The sequence below is a fragment of the Atractosteus spatula genome, chromosome 3, assembly GCF_055471065.1.
Source record: "Atractosteus spatula isolate fAtrSpa1 chromosome 3, fAtrSpa1.hap1, whole genome shotgun sequence".
In the NCBI taxonomy this organism is placed as follows: Eukaryota; Metazoa; Chordata; class Actinopteri; order Semionotiformes; family Lepisosteidae; genus Atractosteus; species Atractosteus spatula.
Genome location: NC_142708.1, coordinates 28,365,948 through 28,387,738, shown reverse-complemented (window position 1 = coordinate 28,387,738; position 21,791 = coordinate 28,365,948). Strand labels below are relative to the sequence as shown.

The following is a 21,791-nucleotide window of genomic DNA, read 5'->3' as shown; positions in this document are numbered from 1 at the left end:
TTGGAATATGTTATTAAATACAGCCAATTCTTCATATGAGAAAAGACATAGCGCTGAAAGCTGTCGCATGCACACTGCCATATAATCCACCAGCAAATCTGAATTCAGAGCATGTCACAAAAGAGAGAGCCAAACATCAACTGCATGTGTTTGTTAAAAAAAAAGAAAACACAACATTTCCCGTCCCATCATTATGCCACCTTTTTGTTTGAAGTTAGAAAATACGTCAAGAAAATTTAATCTTTCCAATCAAATTTGCTTGAATGAATTATTTTTATGTGGGGCATTCTTCCTTTGGCACTCTATTTACATGGTGACTCAGTAAGAATTCAAGGGTCTTGTCTCTCTGCAGGCAGTGAGAGCCTGGACATCAGCACTATATCAGGTGAATACTAATGAGTGTGGTCTGCAGCCTGTTACACTGCCAAGGCCTCAGCACCATTTTATCAATTCTCTTCATAACCAAACTGAACAGTATGTCACTTATTCTACATAAAGTATACCCCTTCACTACTGTGATGCAAAGGCCTTTTTTAAAAATCTTTTTAAAATTCTTATTTTAAAATATTTTTTTCATGATAATACTTCAAACATATATTTAAACCTAAATCATTAAGACACTTTTGATGGATGACGACATACCTAAAAATGTGTTTGAAATGTATTCTGAAACCTGGTTCCCAGACCGGCTCATTTCAGAGAGATGGGTCAGCTCCCGGTTTAGCATTCTCTTAAACTGAAAAACAAGAATCAAAGAAACAAAGATTACAAATCTGTATGACCTACACTAAAATGTTGATCTTCTTTACTGATATTTGTACAGTATGCTCACATCCTCTCATGACTTTCAATAAAACTTTATCCTATTCGTGGTCAGAACCTATTCCAGGCCCAGAACCTATACACTGTACATACAAGTACATACATCAGGGCAGGCTTTTTACAGAAGCCAATTCTGTATTTTTGTTTTGCAGAAGCCATTTACCTAATGAATGTTTTTGGACTGCAGAAGGAAACCAGAGCACCCAGATGAAACCCAAAGAGACACAAGGAGAACATATAAACGTCATACAGACAGCACCCCAGGTCTGGAATTGAACCCAGGGCCCCAGCATTGTGAGGCAGCAGTGCCAACCAGTGCACCACTATTCTGTCCTCATTTGTATATTATCAATATTGAAACACTTTGCCATGCATTTCTTATACTAGCATGTTTAAATAAAATTGAAACAGAATACAAATACCATTTAGGTACAATACTAGCATGGTAAACACTCAAGATGTTTACGTATCATTTGGATTTTGTTTTTGGCAAAGTTTATTTTCATGTTTCACAAAAAATATCATGTAAACATTATTTGCATTTTCTATCATTTATAAAGAAAACAGTGTGTAAAATATTAGTACTGCCACACCAGAAGCTAGCAGGAACAGAATTATATAACACAATATAATACATGTGTTATGCATAGAAATCTGGTTTTAGTATAGATTAATGATGATACTGTATAACTTTTTTAATATTGTAGAGTTATTTTAAATTTTTGGTTAAATAAGGTAATATGGAGGTTACTGTATATTATGAAATGTTAGAGAAGTATTCCAACCTGGCATATTTGTAAATTTTTCATTTTCATTGAAAAATATAACCCAACCAAATTGATCACAAAGTATGTTACAGAAGGGAATGGCTAAATTTTCTAGAAACAGTAAAAAATGGTTCTATAATTAATGGCAAGCTTCCATTAAGAATATTTCACAAAGAATTTCATCCAGAAAAGATATGACTCCATGAAATGGCTTTTGTAATTTTACATGTCAAGAAAAATAGAGCTGTTTCTTTCTAAGACAGTGGAAATCACAGTATTATCAAAATTCTGTTAAACTTTAGATGCTGACATTTTTTTAATAACCAGAATTATTAATAGGACAGGCTTTCTCTTCCAATAAAAGATCAACTGAATCTGGCGTGTGAATTAATGTGCAGTCAATTAGGTACAGTATTATAAATGCAAAGCACAAGCAAATTGAAGGGACAAATGTACTGATGTGCAATGTGTGAAGAATTTTACATGCCCCAAAAAGCATCACCTCTGTATTCTTCAAAGCAGGTGTGAGTACATTGTGAGCTACTTGGAAACCCAGACTCTAATAGCTGTGATGGGCTAAGATGGCCCCCAGCCACTGCATCTTGATAAGACTAAGGATTGTGAGATGGATTCCGAGAGGAGCATTCAGGGTTGGCATTTGCTGGCAGGGAAATCCTTAGCAGTGTGCAGCAGTGCGTGGGAATAAAGGAGGCTGAAAGGGCAGACACAGCACAGCACATAAATAAGATATTATAGTGTATGCAGTCAAAGCTTTCCTTCACAGAAGGTAGCCACCAATGATATAACACAAACATAATTTAATGTGCCCAGTGAAGCCCTTTTCCAAAGATTCAAAAGCAGATTAAGACAGATTTTTCTTTGGAAATAGCTATATTAATTGGCCTGCAAAACTAGTGATCAGAAATCTATACCGTAAAAATGTGCGCAATGAAACAATGACATTTTCCAACAAATGTATTTTTTTTACCATCAGTACTGTAATTTTCTGTCATACAATTTTTCAGATAAAATTTAATTCGCATTTAAACCATAACCTACAGTAACTGCGTGTTCATCTTTAATGTTATTCAAAACCTCAAGAAATTTAAATATGTCATTCCTGGTGCACATGTGACCTGATGAGATAAAACAATACCTGCATTTACTGCAATGCATTTTTTTCATATGAAGAAAACTATGTACTGCAAATGTTTTATGCGTTTACAGCTGTAGCAGAATGAAAGGATCTCCCTGATTTTGTGCACAGCCTTGAGCTAAAGAAGACTGCAGAAAACACATCTGAGTCTGCAAGATAAATCCTGCTTATCTTTTTTCTTTTCCAAACCAGCAATTACTGGTAATAGACAATTCCAACCTCTCCATGATGCAGTAGCAATGTTTAAATCCACTCCAACCAACTCAATTGCCTGTTCCTTAAACATCCAGTAGTGGTTATCCTTTATCAATGTACAGTACATTACATTCTTTATTGATACAAGCAAGATACAATCTACTAGAATAACACTGCTTATCCAGTACTATTAAGACAGAAGTGGTCATTTGCACATATTTTTTGATGAACAAACATACTTAATCACACTTTTCAACCAAACAATTCTTCCAGATGCAAAAGAAGAAACAATAACATAGCTAGCAAAAAATACATTTAAAAAAATCTTACTAATGCAAGCTAGTGGCAAGCTAGTTATTTGCAAATTTGTCATTTTAAGTTTCTCAGATAGCTGTATAGCAGAATAAAATGCAGTGTATTCTATATATTTTTTGAGGAACTAACACAATACAGATAAGGGTATGAATGAACCATTTTGATGCCCCAGTTTGTCTACAATGTTCAGTGCATTGAACAGATGTCCTCATTATTGTTAATTAAAAAGGGACAAACCTTCTGACAAAATGCTTAAAAATGCAAAATCAACATATCTAAAAAAACCTAATTCTTACCTTTATATATCCCCAAGAAACTGACAGCAAATAATTTGCTTCAGGCATTTTGAAAAAATGTTAGATTTTGCAAACAGCAAAAAAGAACAAAAAATCTAAGAAAGAGCTGCAGTAGGTCACTCAGCAGCAGATCTCCAGTAAAACAAAAGACAATAAGAAACTGTTAATCCATTGATTGTTTTAGATTATCTTATTTGTACAGTACAGGAGGCGCATCTTGGGTATCCTGACAGAGCAATTCATTTTTTTATCGATTCCCCACGTTGAAAATCCCATTTGTAAACGTCCAGATTGGAGATATGTGTCAGGTAAAGCTGAAGCCAACCAAATCCAGGATTTGAAGGGAGAGCCAAGAAATAGCATCTTCTTGCGTGCACCACAGCTTGATGAATAATGTATGTAGAGAGATGTTAAGCTCCTGGAAGGAAAAGTTCTGTCAACAGCTACCAAATAAGGATCTCTACATACTGTCAGCCACATACAACACATGGGTAAGTACCCCCCACTCCTAATCACCAGCCTATCATTTGGATTTATAAAAATGTACAAGACAGAAAAAAAACAAAGACATGGATGCTGCAAGCTGATTGGTAGTAAATGGAAGGTGAATCCTTTGGGACTGGGATTTGTCCTTTCTTTTCAGCAGTACTGTATAAGCCATAAGCCATTTAACACAGGCGTGTCTGAGAGTGACATACCCCAAGGTACATTTTGTACAATATTTCTTACAGAGAAACATTACCTCATTTTCAAAGTGATTTCACTGTTAAGGGGAGTGATTGCATGCCTCTGTGCACTGTGAAGTTACGTTTTAGCACTCAATAATTTATGAAGCTCGGTGTACACACCACGTTACTGTAAGCAGAAAGTTCCACATTGTCTATAGTGCATTTATTTCCAATAAAATGCTCAACAATATGCATATATTCTATTTTTAAGTTTATTGCAAGAAAACGATGCGTCATGAAGGTTCTATTCTATTCTCTGAACACACATCTCTCATAAATGCTTTGATGCTACAAATAATATATTTAATATTCTTACTATTTGGAATTAATTTTTAATGTGTCCAAATATAGCATTCTATTGTGCTAAACCAAGATTAATTACATTTTCACAAATCAATTTGTTATTTGCTGCAGCTATAAAAGATGAACTGTTATATTCTATTTGTTTTTAAAGGGCAATGTATATGAACTTCCATTACAAGTTTAATATGTCAAATACAGTGCCTTTACAGTATACTGTATATCTAAAGATCTTAGAGATTGACCATCCTTTTGTGTAATAGTGTATACAGTATATCCATGTATAAAATGTACAATGTATTTCATTAGTCTTTTAATCAAATATCTTGATGTACCATTACAAAATTCTTAAAAAGAGCCATTTTTTTCTGAGTTATAAACTTAATCGTTTTTCAAGAATGGATATGCTCATTATTCATTCAACTATTGTTTCAAGAATAATTAAAGCAATTACATTTAAATAAGGTGATATTATTCAAATGGTAGCAATGACACCCACCCTTTTGTCAACCGGACAAATGAAGGCCTTTCGAGTCGATTAATTTAAAAAACAAATTGAGGGCTCTTTTTGTCTTCTTTAAAAGGGACCCACAAGGACTAATGAAACAAACAAACAAAAAAAGACCTCTATAAATATATAAATAGAATTTGCTGTGGCACATGAACTTCTGTCTAGCGTGCACTATGGAGTGTGTCTGCTAAGTGTAAATGTGACAGTGCATCTCTGTTCCTGCCAGCATCTGATTATGGTACTTTGGCTTCAAAGCTGCTCAGCGCAACTAACAGTGGAGAAGAAGATTTCTGGCATAAGAGAATTCAGTTCTAAGGAGGTGACATTACCTTTCTGTAAAAGGCTCAGTACTAATAATCTCTATTACATGAAAAACATCTTCTGTAAAATCATTTGGTTTCAGAAAAATCACACTTGTATAGCCTCGTTCCCAAAGGATCTCAAAGCTCAAAACATTTCAGATCAGGTAGAAAAGTGAGAATCTCCTTCCCTGGCTTAGTTAAGGGGAAGCTTTAAGGAGGCCAGACTGAACAAGCACTTTAACCATGACCGTAAGGGTCAACACCCTCATCATCCTTACAAACAGTTGCAGGATCAGGATCTTTAATGACTAAGTAATTAGAACTTCTTCAGTTTTCCTTTCTCATTGGAAGGCTGACTTCTCTTACTGTACAGGGCCACCAGTCATATTACTGGCACCTTAGTTTTATAACTCCTGGGCCAGAGAAAATTAAACCTGCTTTGTTTGAGGTTTCCCATCCAAGGACTGACCAGACCTAGTCTTACTTAGCTTCTGAGATCAGGTGATTGTGGGCCACCACTGGTGTCAAAAGGTGGCTGCAGAATTCCTGAATGACCACAAATTTATAAAACAGAGCTCTCCTGTCCTCAGCGCAGAAATATTCCGATTGAATTTGTCTTGAGTCATCTAAATCTTTTTTTCAGGTCTACATGGAAATAAATGCACATACAGTCTCTCTGATAACACTAAATCATTGTCTGCCTCAGACTCAGTTTGGTACTGTACATAATGTCCTTTAAGATGTTTTCTTTCATTCACTCTCTGTCTGTTAAGGACATTATTTTGGGGGGTTATTCACATTTAAGGTACAGTAGCTGTCCAATCACATTATGCCAACATTTTAACATATCAAACTCTATATCAGCTGTTAATTGTAATAAAGTATTACAGTTTCCATGGCACAATGTGGGTTTATTCATTCAATACTAATGTGGCACTTCCCCTCTTATTTATACAAAGATGAACAGTACATGTGTTTTTTGTCTTTAATTGTGTGGTAAATTTCTGACATAAGAAACAAACAGTCACAGCAACATTTAAGCCTGTATAGATTTTCCATTTTTCATTGACTGGAATGTAATGCTCATTTCCACATTTGGAAAACAAGTTACTTAGACTGATCATTTACAAAAAAGTCAGAAACTTTTTTGTAAACTGCTTACTACTGTATCTAAGTTTGTGAAAAGTTTAAAACGAGAGCTCTCAAAGATTAGGTGTTAACTTAAGCAAATGGTATAAAAGAAACAAATACCTTAGAGCTCTATTCTCCTTAATTGATGGATAAACAATAGCTGCTGTACACTAACTGCTAAATATTCATAACATTGAACAAGTACAAGCAAAAAAATGTTCAACAAAAGCAGAGTCAGGTCCTTAACCTATACTGACTTGTCCAATTCTTTCATATTATGCACTGTATTTAGATTTTATATTATTTTGGTGACATTAAAATAACATTTTAACTCACAGATTACACGTGAATTTCAAAAAATTTATCCATTTAATCTTTATATTCCTGTTCCAATAATTCAGATATTTAAGATGACTTTAATAAAAGTTAATGACATTTTAAAAGAAATATATTCCGTTGAATCATTTTCCTTTTCACCTTGAGAAAGTATAAATATACAAAGAAAAAAGAAATAAATAAACTAAATGACAATCAAACAAAGCAACAGAGGTTATGTTTTTAGTCCTGTTTACACACGTATGACAAGAGTCTTTGGACCTGTGAAGTATCTTACCAAAATATGGGGATATTTTGTACAGTATAAAGCCCTATATTTTAATTTTGTAAGTTAATGCTCTGTCATCGGCACACCTTGAAAAAATAATGCCCACTGTGACCAAATTACAGGCAAGTTGTAGTTGAGTGATGTTTGTGACAAAAAGATGTCTTTGTTTGTATGTGTTTGAATATTACACAAGATGACAATAAAATCAACAGGACTGCAACACAACCTGCACAAGAATTGGACGAGGGCACCAAACTCCTTTAAATGGGCCATGGTACCTACAGATTTTCAATTAACATGCTACTGTACCTCCAACTGAAGTAAATATCCTATATTTAAACCAGTCAACATTACTTATAATACTTTCTCTAACTGAGATTATATACTGTAAGTAAATTATCCATACACATGGATCAATTGACAAAAAAAAGTCATCATTGATGCAAGCTATTTGTTAAATTATAAGAACTGCCAATAAAGGTCCAGGAAAAAAAATGTGAAAAAAACAAGGTAACTGTATAGATCATTCTTAAACCAAATTCTTGAAGTTTGTAAAGTAATTGTCAATCATTCCAATAATTGCTACTGAGCAATACTCTTGCATACCTGTAAATCCACAAAAATGGATGATTTCATTAGTGCGTAAACTCATTGGAATGATCTAGAAAACATAAGAAAGTTACAAACGAGTGGCTATTCGGCCCTTCTAGCCACTTGGTAGCTAGAAGTTAATTCAGAGCAAAATCAAGGTCAAAGATGTGCCATGTTTTTCAGAAAGATCTTGAGCTTACAGTTAAGCTTGAATACTATTTTGAAACATATTTCTTTTGAAGGCTGTTTACAAGTGTTACTAATAGTGTTAGTGTTTACTAATAGATTTATATCAAATGTTTGTTATATCATGAACGTAAAACTTTTGTATTGTCCTTTAAAATGATTAAATATTAAACTGGTCCAAAATGAATAAAATTCAGACACAACAAAAAGGGCACTATTTGCAAGTTTGAGATACTGTAGGGGTTGCCTTTTAAAATCTTTGCCAGCTCTAAGAACTAGAAGGTTATACAAAAAATCGTCAGTGTAAGCATACTTCCCAGCACATAGACAGGGTTCAACTAATATTTAAAAAGAAATAAACAAAAGAATGAAAACATGCACATCACAGCAGCAAATTTGATAAGCATTTCTATCATTAACAACATTAGTATGACAAGGAGCTGTAAAGCTAAAAAACTATGTTCTGCTCTTCTTGTATGTTCTTTATTCATTTACATAAATTACTTGATGTGGTACATTAGCATTTCATGTCTATGATATAACTTGTGCTGTGCCATTATCGAGACCCTTTTACAGCTCTCCGTATCTGTTATAAAGTGAGAGAGGATCTGTGGCCTTTCATTTTCTAAAAAAACAGCAACCACCCAATAGTCAAAAGGGGAGAAACATGCAACCTCGTGCGTCAATGTGGCTGAGGCAGGCGCTTTGAAGCAACACATCAGAGGTTATTGCACTATGATGTGAAGGAGTGTTCTCTTCCGTACAACGCCTGCTACTCCCTTTCATCTACTTCATTAGTGAGCTTACTATAAGGGGGCATTCAGATTAATCCAGCCCCTTGGATAAAATAAGCAACGATTACTCTGTGTCATTGTATGCAACACATGTACAGTATATATATACAGTATATCTCCAACTGTGATAAAATACAGCTCACTATGAGCAATGTAAAATGAAATCAACATCATTGTTGACATCTATCCATTATCATAAAGTTGCTCATTTGTGTTAGGATCACCTGATGAACACATCCCATTAGGCACATGGCTGGAAATGGAATAACACACTGGTTGGGATGCCAGTCACGGGCATCCATAAAATAGTATTTTATTTTGTTATTAAGGAAATCAAGAATGTTGCTGATCAGTAACTTCAGGAATTTTAAACACATTTAATTCAAATAGCAGTATACTTAAATGTGTTTGAAAAGCAGTGTCAATAGTTTAAATAAATCCATATGAAAACTATTACAATAATAGAAACACAGAGGCTTGCAGGACAAGGTATAAGGATTTGGCAAATTAAAGCAACTATGAAACTCATCCATCCATTTTCTAACTTCTTCTTCCAATTCAGGGTCACTGGGGAGCCAAAGCTTATCCTGGCAACCAACGGGCACAAGGCAGGGTACTCCCTGGATGGGATGCCAGTCCATTGTTATCTATAGTGTATAATAGGAGATTAATGCAAATGGCCAGACTATAGTATGTTACCAATGTTACTATGTTTATGTAAATAGAAAATATTTATTTTAATATGAAAAATCTATAGCAAATAATGCAAAAAATAAATAGTAGTGCTTAAGGACAATATATAATTATCATATTGATCTGGATACTCATCAATCAAACAAAATTGAGCTGGTTGGAATAAACTTCTGCATAAATGACTTTGCATGCAGAAATTAGAGAATAGCAAAAAAATAACATCTCAGTTTAACAAAGTAGTATATCTCAGTTCTGAAACCTCGTTATGAAAACGAAATAATTATATATGCCAGACTTTAAAGGGTCAACTGCAGAACTTAAAGGCAGCGAGTGGAGCCTGGCATCTTAGAGAAAGAGGATAACCATAGATTAGACCTTAATTACTTTCTTTTTTTTAAGAGTTTCTAAGACCTCAGTTGGCTTCCTGGAATTGGAGGTCTACCGACCCACAGTTGCAGACGTGTGTGATGTTTTATTCTTGTCAGTACATTCTATGTAAACATGTGGTGAGGCTTCCAGTTTAATAACATGCTCTTTTGCAACATGATAGAGATCCTTGTTAAACCGTGTTTGAGGTTTTAAGAAACCATTAATTTATGAAAAATATACTAGTATTATGTGCACAATTTCCTAGAATATAATCTATTTTACATTATGTGATTAATGTAATAATGTGGTTATACTATGGTGTACAATGGGTTTACAACAATGACACTCTTGTTACTTTGCTTTGCAATGTCTGTAACAGTGTAAAAAAAAAGAAATTGTTTAACATGTCACAATGGTCATGGGCCACTGGGTGCCAGGAGACTAGACTTCACTGACCATGCTGGCCCTCTGTCTGCTTCACTGGTGATGGATGCTCCCCAGCCTTTTTGCATAGCAGCTGTTGCCTGAAGAACATGGCAGCAATTGTACAGATTATGTGGCAAGGTACATAGAAGCAATGCCCAATGGGAAAGGAAACCCTCCTCCAGAGAATGATAATACTGTGTCCACTGTATTGGAGAAGACAAAGAACTAGCCTGTGTGATGTTCCTTTACATCCCTAAACACAGTCTGGGGACACAAGGAGTGGGGGTTGGGGAGTCTGTTCCTCCTTTACTTTATGTAATGCTGTAGAGTATAGGTGATAGCTAAATCCGGTCATTGCAGTAAAACAGCAAATTCCACATCTGTCAGAGACCATAGGAACACATAGAATCACTACAATATTTTAAAAGTCATTTTCAGCTTTCTGCACCCTTTTCACCATAATACAATGTTTACATGTGTCTTTTAATATCTACCTTGTGCATATCAAGGAGAAAACTGAAATCAGTGGCTTGAAAAAGCTTTAAAACTAGAATAGGTGTTCATTTCCTCAAGAATAAGTCTTCTTGACTGTATTTACTGGCAATCACTCCAATAGTCTGCTTTATTATGGTTGCTATGGTCACGCTGAGTATCAGGGCTACAAGAAGTTTTCTTTTAGATGCTCAGTACGTGCCTCAGACAGGTCTAGGTGTTGGTTTATGTTCCTGTATCAGCTGCCTGCACACAGCAGCAGGGAAACAGACCAAGCTTATCAGTATGCAGCACAGCACAGGGATGCTAGAGATTCAGACCACACTCATTCAGCAAGAGTACAGAGCTACTGCTAACACAAAGTAGGACAGACACTTAAAGCTGACCAGGTCATGCACGTTAAAGTTAAACTTCACAATGTTTTTCCAGTTCACTTAGCAAGTTTACATTCACTCTACATTTCTTCAGATGTGCACTTTTACAGTACTGTATGTAGGGAAACAAATTAAATGTTGTGTCCCTTCTGCAATGATAGCAACTCACCCCATAATTTGAATTTAATTTTCATTAAGAAAACAGCAAAATGCTTTGTATATCATGCCCTTTCGTTTTTTTTTTCTGAAAGGGACAGAATCGGAAATTACAAACATTTGTTATTTGTTATTTCATTTTCATTGACCAAAGAAAGGTCAATATTGATCCTCCATCAAGATAAAAAAATAAATAATGGTAATTATTCCTTAGAATTAGGATTTGTGTAGCCTGTATAATACATTTCTAATGCATTAGTGGGTATGTAAGATGTTATAACAACATTCATAACCCCGTAGGACATAAATGGTTATGCACCATCTATAACACAAATGTTCATGACATTTATGATAGTCCATATTATGAAATATTTCAGATTTAGATCTATGGATTAAGGTTAAGACTGGAGCTGAAGGTGGTAAATATTTATGAGTTGTATTAAGGTCTGTGATATTATGGACACTAGTGCCTGTTATGTCTTTTGGAACAATTCTCATAAAAGGTTATGAATGTAGTTCTAATATCTTATTCTAGATAACATACTTGCTGAATAAACTCTGATTCAAAGGAAGCATGGTCACAATCATTTAGATTTTAACTTCATGATATGTCACTTGTCCAATGAAGTCCTTATACAGTACTTTCGTCTTTACTGTAGCCATATTTTCACAATAAAATACTGAATGATATTAATATTGTAAACATATCATTCTATAGATCTTCACAATACATAACAACCTCAAATGTTTTCAATTACATGCAATTACATATACCAATGTCTTATTTGGCAACAAAAATTTTTAAAAATGAATTCATGAGGAATGACAACGCCCAAAATAAAAGCGTAACGAACTATTGTGGAGCGAATGTTTGGCTTAACTTGCTTGGCTGAGGGTCAACCTCCTGGCCATAGGATGAGGATGCCAGGACCCCCACGCAAGGTAACCAAGGCGTAGCGGAAGAGGTGGAGTTGGGGTGGAGGTGGGATGCAAAAGTCGCACGAGAGGGAGATTTCGCATTTGGTATTTATAGCGTTCAGTGGAGGAAGGACGAAGGGAGTGATTGCTAATCACTGACGGCTGGGAATGATTGAGCGTGGTTGTTGTCATCCCTCCCGAACTTTCATTGAATAAACTCCATAAGAACAGATAACATGTAGTACATCCATTTTCTAACCACTTCTGCCAATTCAGGATTGCAAGGGAGCAGGAGCCTATCCAAGCATGCAATGAGTGAAAACCAGGATACACCCTGGATGGGATGCCAGTCCATTGCAGGACTCACACAGACACCAACATGCATGCATACTTAAACCAGGGACCATTTGCCCAGAAGCAAATTAACACACCGGCATGTCTTTGGACAGTGGGAGGAAGCAAGAGCAATTGGAAGAACCCCATGTGAACTCAGAGAGATCATACAAACTCCACCCAGATTGCACCACGATTCCAGAATTGAACTCAGGGCCCCAGTAGTGCAAAGCAGCAAAGCTAACCATATACTTTACTCGATTTACTGTATGTTCAGATTGGTCTTCATAAGTTTCCCACTCCCTGCTGATGAGAAACAGAACTATAACATAATGCTGCCACCACTGTGCTTGACTGTAGACATGGTGTTGTTATACAGTAGGATTAGCTTTAAAGCTTTGATTTTAGACCAAAAAGTTCCAATTTTGTCCTTTTCTGATTACAAAATCTTTTGCCCCTTGATTGCATTAACACTTGGATGCTTTGTTGTAAACCCCATATGAGAATGCAAATGCTTTTTTTGTTCAATTCCATGCAAGTCTAATTTATGGAGTGATAGGGGTACTGTTGATCTATGGCCATTTTCTTCCACTGTTGTCTGCAATAACTTCAAAGTGGCCATTGTCCTCACAGTTGCATCCCTAGCTTAGGTCAAGGTGGTATCTTAGTACCTTCCACTTTGTGAGAATCAACTTCCTCATGCTCAAAAATATATTAAGGGCCTTTTAAAGGTTTTATACTCTCCTCCTGTCTTGTGCCTTCATACAACTTAATCCCTGAGATGTTTTGAAAACTCCCTGGTCTTCATGATTACATTCACTGCCTGGCTAAAGGAACTTAGAGATAGGTGTATAGTATGTATGCTGAAATCATGTGAACAATCATTACTGCACACAGATGCAAGATACTCATCTACTGTAATTGTGTAGGTCATTGAGATAATTTAAATACTGCAATCGTGACTTTTTTCATATAATCTATATGCGTTTTTGTTTTTTTTTGCTGTATGGAGTGGGTTGCGTATATAACACATATCAAAGTGTCATGAGAGCAAGCTTTAGAGCAATAAAATGTGAAAACTCTGCAAGGGTCTGAATAGTTTTGTCACTGTGTGTTTTAACATGTATTCACAGTAAGGTTTAGAAATGGCAGCATTTGCTTGCATACCACAAAAGCCACAGAGCTGGAAGTTAATTATAATGAAAACAAACTAAATTACAGCTGGAGTCTCTTCATGGTTTTCTAACTGATGGGAAATCAAAAATGAACATGAATCTGCTTGTGTCCTTAAGTGGGAGCTACTGATATGCATTCTATTTTCATTTACATCATAAAAATAAATAGCATTTAAAAAGTACATAATTGTTTCATGTAAGGTTTAATTTAACCCTACTTTGTTTATTTGTTTACAAATCCCAATAAAACACTTGAGCAAGGCTTTTAATTATTAACATGCAATGACAAACACTGACATTATATCACAGATAATTATCCCCAAAATGATTGTATACTTTTAAATGATACTACTACTCTGTTGAATCTTCTTCATTCATAACAATAATAGTAAACTAAAGAAAGTTGAAATCATTCTCCTTAAAAAAAAACAATACTTTTGAGAAAATTCTTAAAAGGTTTAATTTCGTACTCAAAATTAAGAACTGAGAATCATGGTATGCTCTAACACATTTGTGAAACTTATTATTTGGAAATTTAAATGTTTGCATGTTTGCTACAAAAGCACAACTATCTTTTTGCTATTGCTTTAATTGTTCCATAGTACTGAAGCCACAAAATAAACAATCTCAGCAAAACAAAAAAAAAAGCCCCTGCCCTATTAAAAGGGTGTATTTTTCACATCTTAAGACTCCAAAAGCATGCTAGCTATAGATGATATACATGTATCCTCTTTGCTATCTTTGATTCTTCTTTGATGAAACTCCTGACGAACTGTCACAATTTGTATTAATTGAACTTGTTCCTCTTACAGAGCTTCAATTGTCCTCATAAACTATATGATGCTTTGTGAAGGAAATGCATTTATAAAAAATAATTGAATGACTATTCTTAAATATCCAAATGTGTTACTTTCTTGTAGTTTATATGGATTTGAACTTTTACAATTACAGATATCTGTAATTGTAGAACAACGTAACAAATAACTATTTTTATTTGTTTTATAGCTGAATGGACATTTTTTTTATTCAAGTATGATGCCTCTTTGTGCGTAGATAGTACAGGAAAGCATGTTCAAGGACAAGGGTTTGGACAAGAATTTTGTGAAACAAAGTGTTTTGTATCCTATTTATATCATATTTCATCTGTAAATATTTCAAACAGAATAACATGAATAAAAAATCTGATTTCTGCAACTGTCTCTTCATTATTACACAATGAAAACAACTCTGTCAAGTCCTTAGATATATCTATTAGCACTACCATACAGTATGTATCAGATTTTTTAAAATGACTATGAGCTAAACATGTTATTAACAGGACATTTAAAGCATATAGACACTATCGCCATGCACTCAATTAATATAGAACTTATTTAATAAAGGGTGGTATTTAAAAATCACCGTCTGCATCCTGACAAAAACAAACTTGTTTAGCTGTTCCTAGAACGATTAGGGGAGATCAGAACATCATGACAGCAAGTAAAGACTGATTGTATTAAAGGGGATTATATAATGCTCTCCTGCTCAATCAGTTTACTAAATCTTTTCATTCAGGTCAACCCATGCAATTCAAATGACATGACATAAAAGAAACAATTAAATTATTTCCATTAGAAATTTCAATTTTCAATTTCATTTTTTCATTCAATCAGTGGAATTAATTATGAGGAAAAAAGAAAATATATCTCTGTTAATGTCCTCTGTATTAACTACCTTAAATTTACATTTTTCTTGAAATTAATCTTTAATAAGCCTTTTTTGTATATTTTATGATTAGTCAGATTCTAATTATGAATATATTATAGGTTTTTAAATAAATACCATTAATGTTCTGTGTGGTCTGGTTATGTGGCTTCATACTGTATGTATCAATTTCCCTCACGGGATCATTAAACTATCTATCTATCAACTACATTAAAGAATAAACAAATGAGAGAAGATGATTAATTTGCTTCTAAGATGACACTGTCTTAGTTATAGAAAGGGTTAAATTCACCATTTTCTCTCCATTCTTAAAAATATTTTTATTTTTAAGAATGAGTCACGGCATCTGGGGGTAATTGTGGAGGTAGATAATACCTTAAACATAATGACGACTACATATAACTGAAGATACTGTACATTTCTCATCTGAGCCTAGAGCGGTGCATTCAGATTACAACCAATACCATAAGCAGGACACTAAAGGTGTTTTAAAAAGTTTTTGGCATCGTATTAATTGAGTTGCCTGGCACAAAGCTATTAAGCAATTACAAAGAAACGATAAATTAAAAGAAAGAAAGACATTTCCCCATTATATGGATCAATCAAGACCAGGACAAGGCACACACACACACTCAAAATTACTAGCTAGAGAGTGCATCACTGTACAGTATGAAGAAAAAACTAGAAAAAGTATACATTTTGTAGTCTATTTTTCATTTTAGTTTCATTCATGCAAAGGAATTTTATCTAGATTAGGGACATACAGTAGATTGGTGAAAAAAAAGGTGCCCCGAACAATGAAGGGAAGATAAGCTGTGTTTGTCTTTAAGTGCCATTTAACCATTTTGAATGTGACTGAAATTCCTAAATGGTTTGATATAGTGTGGCAACAAACACATGACCTTCAGATTGGCTGCGACAAGTCAGCCTACATCTTGGCAAACGTCCTTTCAACAAGATATTTCAGCAAACCCAGAAGGCAATATTTTACACAATTAACACTTTCCTCCTTTAGAAATACAGTATGTTGTGCTTTGCTATTCCAGAATTGCATTAAAATGTACAGTATAAGCATAAGCTGAAGGTTTCAAAAGATATCGAAAGAAATCAAAGTTGTCATGTCACAGAAAACTCAGATTTCTACATGTATGAAACACCCATTAGAAAAACAACCCTTATACTTACACATCCTTACATTACACTCTACATATTGCCATGATCTGCTTTTGAAAATCATTCCTCCCCCTTCATCATTTTGGGTGATGCAGTTAGCAATAAGCATTCCACCAATGCAAAATACAAGTCCACAAAATGTTTCAAGTACAGGAAACTTCTGCCTTTGTAATGTGAAACAAGCAAGCAGAATAACAATGAGCAAGGCATTTCTTTTCTTTCTGTGTACGTTTACAGACCTGCACATTCTGAAACTGACAGTTGCACATTTTGAACAAGTTTAAATTTCACATGCCTGGGAAAACGTTTTTTAAACAATGTGCAAATCAACACGGGAGCAAATGACTATTTAAAATGAATGTGATGTACACTAAAGCATCAAAGGCAGGAACCAACAAGTGATACATGCATGTCAGACACTGCCCCCCAGGACAGCCATTTTTATTCTACATGAGATGCCTGCACACCCGTGATGATATGTGAGCACCTGTGAGATTTACTGAAGTAAAATCACCTGTTCTAGTGACACTAGTAACACCAAGAACCCCAAATGCTATTAAGTCACACAATTTGCAAAGAAAGGAAAGCTTTAAATGTATGAGATGCTGAGACAGCATAGGATGTGCTAAAGGTTCCTTACCTTATTGGAGGCCATCTCACTGACAGAGTGCCTGGTCTGTAGAGTTTCCAGCTGGTCCAGGCACCAGTCTAACTCCTCCAGTGTCTCAGTGGCCAGTTTCTGGTAGGCCTCCTCTGCAAAGAGACAGGGAATTGGGTACTCAGTTCTCAGTCGCTTCACTGGACTAACAGAGATTTCCAGAGGGTCCACCATGCCATAGACAGCCATGTTCGGATGCCCAGTATCCACACATGAGTGATTCTTCATAATGTTGTAAAAACCCTTCAGAGAGAAAAAAAAAACAGTCTGCTTCCCAAGTTCAGAGCAGCTCTGTTATTCAGGTATCACACTATAGATGCGCAAATCGTGATACTGTTAGTTTGAGACATTGAAACTGTGGTAAAAAAAAAACTACAGCAAAGAAACCACATATCCTTGAAGAAAAAAAAACTGTCCCCAGTGCTCCGACCTAAGATATGCTTCCAAGGCCAAAACAATCCCAATCCTTAAGAAAGAAAGAGTTAAGTCTTAAGAATATGTCCATGTTGTCTCAGCACATCCAGATAACTTCTCAAAGGCTGTAGCTTTTAATTATAAATAGCCATAACAAAGGAGAATTTGCTGTAGCACAGGCTCTGAAGACAGTAGTACACCATATGGAGCAGTGACGGTAAATGATGATTTTATTTCCTGTTTCTTAAGCCTCCTGCGTTAATGACACATTGATCTCAATTGCCTGACAAAACAAAAAATTTAAGTTTCTGTATGCTCAGTCCTTTAGTCAGAGTGCAGTTATTATGAGACATCATGTAGCCAAACATGAGTGCTGCTGCCTTTGAACCAAAACCTAAAGCTTCAGAGCACTGCATGAGCAGGGCATGGAGAGCTCACAAAACCTGGCACGGACTACCGAGGAGGATCAGATACTGCATAAACATTGCAGGCTGAGGCCTGTCTTTCAGTCCTTCAGATTACACCTCAGAAGCACACTGCTGAACTATTATTACCCAAATGATGTGTTATTTCTCTGCGATAGGTATATTTGATGTTCTAAAATATTTATGAATGCTTTACAGTGCATTATGGGTTTTATTTCTATGTAGTGATTATGGACAGTTTGTAATGTTTTTTTTTCTTTTTCACCAGTTGCAAATGCATTGAACTACTTTATACAGGTATATTACACATACAGTACAGTATTATATACAGTACACTGTACTGGTAACCTAATGCTAAAATTGAATTTCTTTCTATGACATGTTCTAGACTAATAATGTGGCATGAACCTGATCAAAAAAGAGTTACTATAGCAAAGAAAGGAAAGCAGGGGATTCCTTAACTGTATTTGTTGATTCTGTAAACTGTCTTCTCATTTGAAGATGCAGTGTGTTACCTTAGTTCATAATTTGGACTTGTTTTCAAACTTTTGGCCTGTATTGCAAACAGGAATGCACTGCTGATATTGTACAAATGAAAAATAAAAAGTCCCAGATGACATCAAATACCTAAAGAAATATCACCTATCTGTTTCCAAAAAAACAATAAACAATAAAAATGCAACCTGAGACTTTTGTGGTAATCCATCTTCATTCCAATTATTTTAAAATATTCTCTATACATAACTTGGGGAAGCCCCATCCTGTTATATTCTGAATATATTATATGCAAGTAGTATGTAATGTAAGCATGCAAGTAGTATGTACAGTATGTAAGCACGTTTTTTATTATATAAGGACAGTCCAACTTACATAGTGATATTCACATTTTGTAATATCAGTTACCTTACAACTCTGTGTTTTTACATGACTGTAAAAACTAATTGAATACGTTTATTTTAGGTATTATTTAAAAAAATGACAAAGGCTAGTAAATATTGTATTTGTTAGTTTGAATCTTCTATGGAATTGAAATACTGTAGTTGTCACTATAGTCTGGTAAACTAATAAATGATCCTCAGTACCCATTGCTAAATATTGCTAATAATAGATGTGAGATGGTTTATGTTAATGAACATTACTAGCTTATACTCTTGAAAGACTCAGGAAAAGTTAAAACTGCACATAAGTATGGCGTGATAAACACATACAGTACTTTATCTGATGTAATAAACCCTACTGCAGTAGCTACCCACATAAACAACGTGATGAAATATTTTCTGTCTTTCATTCAGAAAACTATAAAGAATGAAAATCATTTGTAAAAAGCTTTAATTTGTCATAATGCTAACAATTATAATACAACTTTATTTATGAGCAAACTCAATATGCTGTAAAAAACAAGACTTCTTGACAGAGATCACTATACTAAAACAAAATTGTGGATACTTTTCAAAACTCCTAGGTGGTAGAGTATTGTTTTGAAAGATTTAACCCATTAAAAATTTGATTTAAAATCCTACCTTGTCAGCATGATACTGTACAATGCAAAAGAAATGCTTAGGGGTCCCTAAGCTCCTAAATATTACAATATACAGTAAGGGCAAAGCTGGGGAAAGAAAGTTGACTTAATGTAGTCAGAGCAACAACACCTTTTGTAATTAAGGAGAAAATGAAAGCACTTCAATGATCATCTTTCTGCAAGTGCACCATACCTTTAATTAACAACGAAGGTAAAATACTCAGTTATCAAGTTAAAACAAGTGGCCATTAAAGAGCAATAAACTACAAATGCATAGGCTTGCATCACTTGATACTTGAGGGATACACTTTAGAGATGGAATTTTATTTGTTCAGCTCATTCCACAGATAAAACATTAAGAGCTTCAGAGAGATAATTGAAGTTAATCAGTCACTTGTTAATCCATAATTGTGTTATTTTGTGATATGTTATGAAATTATTTTGACATTTATTTTGCGTTAACAATGGTTAAAAATGATAGGCAGCTGTTTGACCCATTCTACCAAATGCTATTTGTGTTATATTATTATTATTTTCTATTGTACTAGGAGGATGATGTAATTAAACTTTGACCTTCTAGCTTTCTTAACACTGTAAACTCTGGCTTTTCAACGGAAAAGAATGTGATTACGACATTAAGTATTGCATTCACATTTAGGCTGAAAGCAAATGTGTCCCACCAACCTATTCTACTGACGTCTAGACATCACTGACAATTATGTTACTGTTATGTTTTTTCTTTGAATTGGAGCATTACACTCCAATATCATGGATATCAAGAAAGATATTTGCTCCTTTTCAGCTCGCACACTGATCTCCACTTGAACCTATTTATAAAGATGACCATTTTCCAGTTATTGCCAGATCATTATATTTCAACAGTTAAAACACAATTTACTCTTAAACTGAAAGAACAGCTATGATGCATGCATTTATTAAAGTTTCTTGTATTTTTTAAAGTGAGCAAACAAAAAAACCCAAAGCTTGCTCATTATTTGTTAAAGGTTTTTAGGGAATAACAGAAGAGTAGACTATTTCCCATTCATCAAACCCAGACTGAATCACAGAAGGGAAAAAATAATAGCCAAGAATTATAATGACAATACAGTAGCAATATTCGAATGGTACTTTTGAATATGCATTCAGATCTAACCATCAATAGCATTTTCAAAGATTACAAAAACATAAATAAAGAAATATGAGTAAAAGAAAAGAATGTAAATGAGGCTTACAGAAATTTCTGTAATTTAAGATTCTGTTAATTCTCCTCATATTTGAATAACTATGGCCAACTGGGTAACTCATACTGTATTAATGGATAAAGATGTCAATAATTCACAGGATACAGGAACATTAGCTCCTTTTTTCCTTTTTTGTTTTTTAGTTTTAGATATTTTATTTTTTCTAGGAACGTTTTTATTATTTTGAAATAATTAATAGACAAGTAACATAAACATGCAGATGTAAAATGACTTAATACAACAAATATAGTCACCAAAGTGTTGTTGATTTCTCCTACCTTCCTACTCTGATCCATACAGTCAAATTCGTACAGTATATAAAATGTAACTGAACAACATTACATATTTATATGAACAAGGTGAGCATCTCAAAATATCTGTGAGAGAAAAGCCTGGCTTGTCCTGTCTGCCTACCTTTGTGGTGGACATGACATCACTCTGAGATTATGAGAAGATCTACTCCCTAAATATTTCTCTAAAATTTAAAAACTTCCATAGCATGTAATTGACATCCAACATTTTGAAAAGACCAAACTATTTCTATCGTTTTCTTTTACATAATACCTTACAATTTTTCCTTGTTAAATGCTAAATAAAAAACAAATTCTACATCCATTTGGAAGCTACTGTACTTTCAAAACAACTGATTTATTGTACATCTGTTCTGTTCTGTCCTCATAACTTGTACACCATTTGTTTTAAATCTTCCAATAATCCAGCAGATTAAGGTTATATTGTGTCAGTTTTTGCAACATTAGTCCTCAATGGTTTAATAAGTTTCGAGTGGGGAACTGCATTAGTGTATAGGCTGTGAAGTAACAAGTAACAAAAGGTTAATTTCAAACTGAAAGTTTTTGGTGTGGAGATTTCTTCAGATACAATGAGAAAGAGAGAAATGGTTCAGGCATATACTGTACAGAGAAAGAGAGCAAAAACAAAGCATTTGAGAATAGGCACAGCAGACAAAAAAAAAAGTGTCCAGATAAATGGAATAAGCATCCAATAAATAAGAAATGTGGAAAT

General features: G+C 34.5%; 1 protein-coding gene across 3 annotated transcripts in view; it reads right to left on the bottom strand.

The window, feature by feature from the left end:
• pde4d (phosphodiesterase 4D, cAMP-specific) overlaps nt 1–21,791 on the bottom strand; it is a 439,211-nt gene that overhangs the window by 13,363 nt on the left and 404,057 nt on the right. For all 3 annotated transcript variants that reach the window (XM_088912390.1, XM_088912391.1, XM_088912392.1), the window contains 2 exons: nt 17,152–17,264; nt 643–736 (listed from right to left, as the gene is read on the bottom strand). In XM_088912390.1, coding sequence (XP_088768516.1) covers nt 643–736; nt 17,152–17,264 — 207 coding nt within the window. The remainder of the gene's footprint in view (nt 1–642; nt 737–17,151; nt 17,265–21,791) is intronic.